Source organism: Coffea arabica, chromosome 6e, assembly GCF_036785885.1.
Source record: "Coffea arabica cultivar ET-39 chromosome 6e, Coffea Arabica ET-39 HiFi, whole genome shotgun sequence".
Classification (NCBI taxonomy): Eukaryota; Viridiplantae; Streptophyta; class Magnoliopsida; order Gentianales; family Rubiaceae; genus Coffea; species Coffea arabica.
Window position 1 is genome coordinate 18,471,439 of NC_092321.1, and position 9,092 is coordinate 18,480,530.

At 33.5% G+C, this 9,092-nt stretch overlaps 1 protein-coding gene and 1 long non-coding RNA gene across 2 annotated transcripts; both read left to right on the plus strand.

The window, feature by feature from the left end:
* Nucleotides 1-5,209: 5,209 nt before the first annotated feature.
* LOC140009572 (protein ALP1-like) lies at nucleotides 5,210-6,741 on the plus strand. The gene is made up of 3 exons (XM_072055530.1): nucleotides 5,210-5,703; nucleotides 5,786-6,011; nucleotides 6,089-6,741. Exons 1-3 carry the CDS (start codon nucleotides 5,212-5,214, stop codon nucleotides 6,643-6,645), a joined length of 1,275 nt encoding a protein of 424 aa, XP_071911631.1. The 5' UTR covers nucleotides 5,210-5,211; the 3' UTR covers nucleotides 6,646-6,741.
* Nucleotides 6,742-7,570: 829 nt separating this feature from the next.
* Nucleotides 7,571-8,871, plus strand: LOC113697095 (uncharacterized). Its single transcript, XR_011817273.1, has 2 exons — nucleotides 7,571-7,649; nucleotides 8,153-8,871. It is a non-coding gene; the product is annotated as an uncharacterized lncRNA (long non-coding RNA).
* Nucleotides 8,872-9,092: the final 221 nt, after the last annotated feature.

A 9,092-nucleotide genomic window follows, 5' to 3' on the forward strand; every position in this document is an offset into this window, starting at 1 on the left:
ATAGGTTCTAAGGGTATTGCTGCCCAAGATACTCTCATGGCATTCCCGTTGGTAAGTTCTCAAGTGGTGCATATTCAAGGTAATATTTATGAAACACTTGAAATAGGTAAGTCACTTCCATTTCTCACATCATTAGATCATGTGACTTTTGCTATAAAGTCACCATTTAATGATCCACCACGACCAAAAATGGTGGATTATTCGTTAACTAAGCCTCCTTGAAAAATGAGGTTCAATAGTCGAGCCAACGACTATAAATAAAAGCGCTTATTGGGAGGCAACCCAATGTTTTGGCTATTTATGTTATTTTGGGGTGATTTTATGTTTAAAGTATGTGTTTGAGTTATTTTGTTATTTTTCATTTGTAGGTATTGGAAATGGAAGCAAAAGTGACCAAATGAGGTGAAAAAGGCAAAATTTGATCAAGGAACTCAACCCCTCGATTTGAGTAATTGTTGTTTTTGATCCGTTACAAGGGGCTAAAATGCATGTTTTTAATGTTTTACATGTGTGCACATTGATAAATTTTACAAACAACTGATTTATGATGCATTTTGAGTGATTGGGGTATCATTTGTAATTTTTCAAAGTTGGCTTTCTGCAAAAATTTCGCAGAAGAAAACGCATTTGGGCTGAAAACGCGCCTTAGAATCGCGTTTTCCATAATCGCGTTTTCGATTCTGCGCCTATACTGAAGAAAACGCGCATCAAAACGCGACAGGAAGTCGCGTTTTCTACCAAGTCGCGTTTTACAGCCTGATCAAAAAATGAAAACGCGACTTAAAATACGCGACTCCAAGTCGCGTTTTACAACACAGTCGCGTTTTCGTTCCTGCAAGTTTTGTGCATAAAACGCGACTTCTAAAACGCGAGTTAAAGGCGCGTTTTATTGAGTCACGTTTTCTGAGCACGTTTTTTTTGAAAAAAAAAAAAAATGCAACTTCCCTGGTTCTCTTTTTCTTCTTTTCCTCATATATTTTCTTGTACCTTGAGTTGCTTATTGTGTATTTTCTATAGGTACATCACCACCACAAAGGCTAAGGAATTACGGATCGCCGTTATATGTTTATTAAGCCTTTGTTATCACTTTTGTTTCTCATTTTTCATTTTTAGGTTTATATCACTAATGGTTACCAAATGGAACTCATGAAGCGATGAAGACAAGCGAACAACATACCTTGAAGCTTCATATTCAATCACAACAATAGGGGAGTATTACTTTCTTTATCTTGATTTTCCTTTTTACACATTGAGGACAATGTGTATGTTAAGTGTGGGGGGAGAATTGAGATTATATATATTGTATGTGATTAAATTATTAGTTGCAAATATTGGACTTGTGTTAAAATTCAAAATTTTTCTAAAATCTTGTCCAAAATTGCAAACTTGCCCCAAAAAGTTTCATATTTTTTCAATTTTATCCAAGGGGTAACAAGTTTCATACCATTAGTAGTTCAAATTCCTTCTACATTTGAGATAAATATATGTGATTTGGAAACTTCTTTTCTCATTTAACTTGGAAATGACTATTATGTGATTATAATTTTTGCATTTGTAGGAAAGTATATCTTTTAAAGTGGAGAAAATTATGCCTATATTTTTTTGCATATTTGATGAAATTTCTTCTCTTTATTGGATTTTATAAGTTAAGTGATAAATATGGTCAATAAGTGCAATACTCTTCTCATGATTATTTTTTTAGAAAATTATTATTCCCTTTGCTATAAAAAAAAAAAAAAAAGAAAAAAAATGATGAAAAATGAAAAAAATGAAGAAAAAGAGAAAAACAAAAAACAAAAGAAAAAAGAAAATAAATAAAAATTCTTCTACTCCAATGATTCTTGTACTTAGTAACCGGGAGTCTTCATCTACAAATGTCGACTTTCGCGTAAAACGGTACTTGAATTAAGAGTATGCAAAGCAACTTGAGTATGTGAAGTGTTGAGTAACCGGTGATCTTCATCTAAAAATGTCGATCCTCGCGTCAAAAGGCATTCTCACGTCTTAAGTAATATTTAGATATGTAATATTAATAAATATCTTTTTAAACAGAATTAAAAGATGATCATGGGTTTAGGAAGCATATTATTGACCATATGAGTTACTTACTTGTAAGATTGGGTAAAGATGAAAAATTGATTTGAATTTGTTATAATGACGGTATAATTGGCTCTCCTTTACTTGATATTATGAGTACTTGAACTTAATTGAATAATTGCATAATGGTTATTTACTTTGTTTTGAGGAAATGAAGTTGAAATGCTACATATGTTTATTTTCAAATTTTGATCATTGTTGGTTTGTATTTCTTATTGCTTGAGGACAAGCAATGGTTCAAGTGTGGGGGTATTTGATAAGAGTTTATTTTACGTATTTTTAGTGTGTTTTATTAGTTAATTTTGGTTTGATTATTTAGTTTAATAACTAAAATAACTAAGGTTTTGGTAAAAAACTACATTTTATGTTAAAATGGCTAAACATTGCATTTTATGGATTTTTATGGGAAAAACTTCATATTTTGTAAGTTTAATGATTCAATCATCAAATGAAGTGTATTGAGAAGATATTTGGATGATTGAAGATGGATTAAAATGGTGAAAATAAAATATGAAGTGTAAAAAGGAAAAATGCAATTTGAATCAAGAAAAGTCAGGTTTTGACAACTCTGACACGTTTTGGTATTTTGACTATATCTGGAGCTACACTGATCGGATCAAGGTGATCTTGGTACCATTTTGAAGCTAAGAGATATATCTACATTTGGTATGAAGACATCAAAGTCCAATTCAGCCGTTTTCATAGTCCAAAAGTTGAAATACCGAAATTCAACTCAGCTGTCCAAAGTGGAAAACAGAGCTCTGACCAGTGTTTAGTATTTCGATCATATCTCAGGCTACAAAGCTCAGATTTGGATGATTCTTGAAGAATTGGAAAGCTAACTCAAAGGGCTACAACTTTGGTGTTTTACAAAAAAGCCAGTTCAGCCTTTATGATAGAGAAAATCGCAGCTGAAGTAAGGACAAAGTGAATACGCGAGTACACAAAACGTGACTTGTAACCGCGTTTTGTGTAGGCGCGTTTTCCGGCCGCAATTCTGCAATTTTGCTCAGTCAATTCTCTTGTGCTCTGACTACTTTCCAGCTACAATCTGCAAGAGAATTCGGTGCACATGCTTTAGAAGACAAAAGGGCAAGAAAGTTGGCATATTTTCAAGTAAAAAACAATGGCTATTGACTATCTTAACAATTTCAGATTTGGAAATCAAATGCAGCAAATTTGGACCAATGGAAAAGGAGCTTTTGGAGCAGTTTTATATAGGGAGCAACCAGGACATGCAGAATATACGGGAGAAGCTTGAGGAGTGCAGAAATGTAGTTCTTCCATTTCCTTAGTGTAGGATAGTGTAGTAAGTGTAGTTCATCCACTCTTGTATATTATCTAGATTAGGATGAAAATGGAGGATGAAGAAGGCAAGGAAGAAAGCTCATGTGACAAGGGTTGTATTCCTTCCAAACTCTTTATCTTTTGTATTTGATTCCAAGTTTAGTTAATATACAAGTTCTGGAATTTATGTTATTTATGTGTCTCTAAGGTTTATACCTTGGGTTTGGTTGAACTTCCTATAATTGTTAGTGTTTATTATTTGGTTATTTGATTGCTATGATTTGAGCAAATTATTTAGTACTTTGGCTCTTTAAATCATGATTAATCTGGTACCATTAATTGTGATTATCTAAGGTGTTGTTTCTACAATGAAAATTGAGATTTAACATTAGTTCAAGAAGTGCTAAACATAGGGAGTACACTCACGAAAGTAGAGGTGCACCTATGTGGTTTTTAGTGATTTATTTCATGTAATTTCATTGAAGAAATGAACTTGTAGCTAATTTCATAACCATGAGAATAGGTATGGATTAGTTATAAGTATAATTGATTCACTACGAAAGTAGGATTCAAATGCATAAGGAAATTACACCATAATTAGCCTAGATGTAGTAATTAATGATCCAAATATAGCACTTGCATGAGTAGTTAGGGATACCACAACCTAAGGAGCTTTTATTTGTTAATTTCTTGTATAAGTGCAGTAGGTTAAATTTCTTATCATTAATTGATAGTCTAAATAATAGAGAAGCTTTAGTAATACCGATAATTGTTCACTCTTCCTTGTGGGATCGACCCGATATATACCCTAAACTACTAGTTGATCTGTATACTTGCAGTGAACGGGTGTAATTCGGTATTTTTTAGCTTGCACGTATGTAAAATACCCGTCAATCTCCAAACTATTTTGTGCACATAAGTGATGATCTTAGCAACATTTCCAAATTGCTTTTGCAAAAAGGTTCCGTCCAAATAAGTCAGCATAAGTTCTTCATTTAACATATGTATGGATTTTTCTGGTGCATATTTGCCTCTCACTTTTAGTTCTATAATGCAGTGGCTGTTGAATCTATTCTTAAGATAATGTCAGATTAAAAAATCTTCTTAAAACCAGTTCTACTCTTCTTAACTTAGTATCTAGAATCATAGAAGGAATCACAAATTTACTTTGACAGAGCGAATTTTTAGTTCTATACTACAGTTGTCCTGCAGTTCTTTGGTGTATGTTTCTGTATATAATCAATTGTTACGCATATTTTAAAGCTTATGTGGTGTAACAGTTGGGCCTTCCCTGCAATTCATTGCTAGTTAGGAAATTGTAAATAGCTATCTTTATCTCACACACACACACATATATAGAGGAGTTTCAAGGGGAAGATAATTAATCTTTTGTTCTGTAACTCACAGAATTGAGTGTAATAGTTTCCCAAGCTTGTTTTTCAAGGCAAAATGGGCAGTACCAAATTGAAACACTAACCTGATCATAGCAATGAATCACAGAAGCTAATAATTATGTTTACCAACAACTTGCACAAACTAATGAATTACAAAATTGTAGCTAATTCCTAAGCGATCTCTAAAGTATTAAAGGTGTATAAGCCAATATATTTGTTTCTGTCAATAGTTGTATTCACAAGCTGTAAATGTAATATTTCGGGAAAGGCAAAAATATTATTGCAGATTATTATGTCAGAGGTTTCATTAGCTATCATTTTAGCTTCAATTGACTATGTAGAATTTAACACACTCACTTTTAAAAATTTGGTCTTTTGACTTACCTTTTCTTATTGTTGTCGTGATTTTGAATTGCAGAATTTGGATATTGACATGGATAAGAAAGGAGACGAGCAAAAAACAAAAAAGAGAAAAGTGGTAGTTGCAAATTATATGGTAACAGTAGCCACATTAGTAGTTTGGTGGCATGAGAAACATATAGTAAAGGAGCCTTACTTGGACTTTAAAGTAGCACGTGAAATATATCTAAGGCGTCTTTACTATGGAAACAATAGAGTTTGTGTAGAGCAACTTAGACTCAATAAACATTGTTTTACTGTTTTATGTACAAATTTAAGAGAGCATTGTGGGTTGAGGGATACTAGAAATATTACTGTTGAAGAAGCAGTTGCAATGTTTCTCTATGTTCTTGCTCATAACTTTAAGAATCGCACTGTCAATTTTAATTTCATAAGATCAGGTGAGACAGTTAGTCGATACTTTAATATAGTTCTATGTGCTATCATAAAATTGGGGAGACACTATCTTATCCAGCCTGAAACGGAAATGGAAGGTTACGAGCATGAAAAGTGGGAATGGTTTCAGGTAATCAATATTTTTTGATATTTGTTAATGAAGATAATATCTACAAGATTCATCAACTTATGATATTTTGTTTATAATACAGGATTGTCTTGGAGCGTTAGACGGTACTTATGTTAAAGTACATGTTCTTCTTAGAGATCAAGGAAGATATAGGAATAGGAAGAATGAGATAGCAACAAATGTTTTAGGTGTATGCTCCCGTGACATGAGATTTACATATGTATTGCCTGGATGGGAAGGTTCTGCAGCAGATAGTAGAGTTCTACGGGATGCGTTAGTTAGATCAGATCCATTAATTGTTCCCAAGGGTATGTGACAATTAGATATCAAGTGTTTTTTTTCTTTTAACTATAAATGAGTAATAATTTGTTGTCTAACATTACAGGCAAGTACTTTCTTGTTGATGCGGGTTATGCAAATAGCTCCGGTTTCTTAGCTCCATATAGGGGAGTTAGATATCATCTTAGCGAGTGGTCTGCTAGTGGGAGCAAGCCTCAAAATTTTAAAGAGTTATTCAACCTTCGACATTCAATTGCTCGAAATGTGATTGAAAGGACATTTGGTTTGTTCAAGAAGCGGTGGGCCATTTTGAGAGATGCATCTTTTTTTGATGTTAAGACTCATGTCATGATAATTAATGCATGTGCCATCCTTCATAATCTTATTCGAGTAGAACAACCAAATGACCCTTACTTGGATGAAGTTGATGCTGAGATGCGAAGAGTACAACATGAGGTTGATGATGAAGATGAAATGGAAGATGAAGATGAGGAAAATGGAATGGAAGATGATGGTCCAAATAATGATGGTGGTGTAAATGCTGTTAACGAGAATCGAATTCGAACGGTACAACCAACTAGCGAGTGGACACAATTTAGGAATGCTTTAGCACGAGCAATGTTTATTGACTATCAAATTAGACAAGTCCATCATGGAAGTTGAAATTTGATAGGAATTTATTCGAACTTAATTTAATATTAGAATGGCCATTTATTGAAAAATAGTAGCAATGTATAACTGTGCTTTTCTTTCTCTTTTTTTTTTTGGCTAAAAACACTTTGTTTGCGTATTCATGTATTGAAATTTCTTGTAAGATACAAAACTCAAATATTTATAATAGATACAAGTTATGACTTTCCTCCCAATTCATATCATAGAGTAGGCTTTGATTTTCTAAAATTTAAAGTTCTTAAGTTTAAAAAAGTATCAAGGTTTTAACTCGATAAATATTAACTACTTTTTAAGTTAGAATATACATTTATTTTTTATTTAATATAATTTAATTTTTTTTAAAAAAGAATTTTTTTATTTTTGCAAAAAAGGAACTAATTTTTTTTCTTTTAAAGCTTTATTAACAATTAGTTAAATGCAAGAAAAAATAAATTATTAAAGGTACTAATTGATTTTTTCCTTAAAGCTTTAGTAACAATTAGCTAAATGTTAAAAAATTATTATATAGTAAAAAAAAGAAATTTTTTATGTAAGGAAATATTAGTTGGAAACAATTCTAATTCCTAATGAATTCTTCTCTCATACAAACAAAGAATTTGGAATTTCAAATAAATTTCGTATCAATTCTATGCATTTCCCAAACGAAAGAATTGAAATGATTTGGAATTCCAATTCATAGAATTCCAATTCTATAGAATTTCAATTCTAATTCAATTATAATTCTGTAGAACCAAACGTACCCTAAATTTATTTTAGACCATAACTGTAGATTGTTTAGAAAAAAGGGACCAAAATGTTGACCTACCCACATGATGCAAACCAACCTGCCACGTGATCCATGCTGTAACCTTGCTGCTTCACTTAGCTATCGCCTTGTATAAATAGCCGTATAGGCCCCAAGAGTCTTTTCACCACCAAAGTTACATTTTGAGTCTGTTCATAGGCAAGGCATGGCTTCATCTATCACTCTGATCGCAGTCTTTTCAATTGCCCTGGTAATGTTTCTCAACCATCAATACTGTACTTGAAGTAGTAGTTCATACGATATAATTGCTACTGTATAGGAATACTGATGAAACCCGTGAATTAAAACTACCTGAGAAAACACATTCTTCTTCCTTTTTGCACATTTATCTGCAGCTCTAACCATCGCCACTGAAGGAATGGAAGCTCTTCAGATGGCTCTGTAGTTCTATTCTAATAAAAGCTTGACTTCCAAACATTACCAATGCTGGTACCATACTTAAACGTCAATGTAACTTGAGTAATGGCATATGACACTATTTACCATTTTCTAGTTAAGAGGATTCATCCGGGAAAGATTGAAAGTCAAATCAAGAACCTTAAAATCAACAAAGGAATATTCCTGTTGCCAGTTGAGCTCGTGTTTGGACATTAACTATCCTTCCCTTCAAGGGGTCATCTTTTACGGTGCTACCATCAACGTACCTATATTGACGTTAGTTTCTTTTATGTTAATATTTGCACTAATGTGCAGTTTGCATGCATCACGGAAGCAAGGAAGAATCCTACGGACTCTTTGCAATCTGCTGTCATTAATGAGCATACTGAGGACAATCACCACGCAGAGTTGTCCCTTTCCAATCAGAAGAAGACAAGTGATGGTAACACATTGAAGGATTTCGAGTCGAAGCCCGGCTCCTTACTCTGGAACTATCAAGGCAACCACGCTGAGTCTAAGTCTAAGGAAGAGAAGCCTCTTATGAAAGACTTTGAGTCGAAACTCGGTTCCTTACTACTCTATCACTATCAAGGCAACCACGCTGAGTCTAAGTCTAAGGAAGAGAAGCCTCTTATGAAAGACTTTGAGTCGAAACTCGGTTAAGTACTACTCTATAACTATCAAGGCAACCACGCTGAATCTAAGTATAAGGAAGAGAAGCCTCTTATGAAAGACTTTGAGTCGAAACTCGGTTCCTTACTACTCTATCACTATCAAGGCAACCACGCTGAGTCTAAGTCTAAGGAAGAGAAACCTCTTATGAAAGACTTTGAGTCGAAACTCGGTTCCTTACTACTCTATCACTATCAAGGCAACCACGCTGAGTCTAAGGAGGTGAAAGATAATTAATGTCCAGGGAAGCCGCAACTTTACCTCTGAATGGACTACGGACATATATGTCTTCTAGCTGGTCTAATTTTCTCCAAGCGTTCCGTATAATGTGTGATATGTAATAAATGCAGTTCTTCTTTCAACCAAGCGTTCCGTATAATTAATTAAATGAAAGTCAGTAGCGTTGAGTGCATTTTTGTTTCTTTGCTTGTTGTTCTTTTTGCCATTTACCATAGACAGGAAGCGCACAAAAAATGACCAGTATTCAAGCATGACAAGAATCGTAGAGTGAGCGAACCAACTATACCTTGATAATCGAAAAAGAGTTCTGCAAACCAGGACCTTATATATATATATATATATA

What these genes read in the sequence shown, in the direction of transcription:
- LOC140009572 (XM_072055530.1), top strand. Translation starts at nt 5,212, where the DNA reads ATGGATAAGAAAGGAGACGAGCAAAAAACAAAAAAGAGAAAAGTGGTA. An exon ending in AAAAGTGGGAATGGTTTCAG is followed by an intron (nt 5,704 to 5,785) that starts GTAATCAATATT and finishes TTTATAATACAG; the next exon opens with GATTGTCTTGGAGCGTTAGA. An exon ending in TCCATTAATTGTTCCCAAGG is followed by an intron (nt 6,012 to 6,088) that starts GTATGTGACAAT and finishes CTAACATTACAG; the next exon opens with GCAAGTACTTTCTTGTTGAT.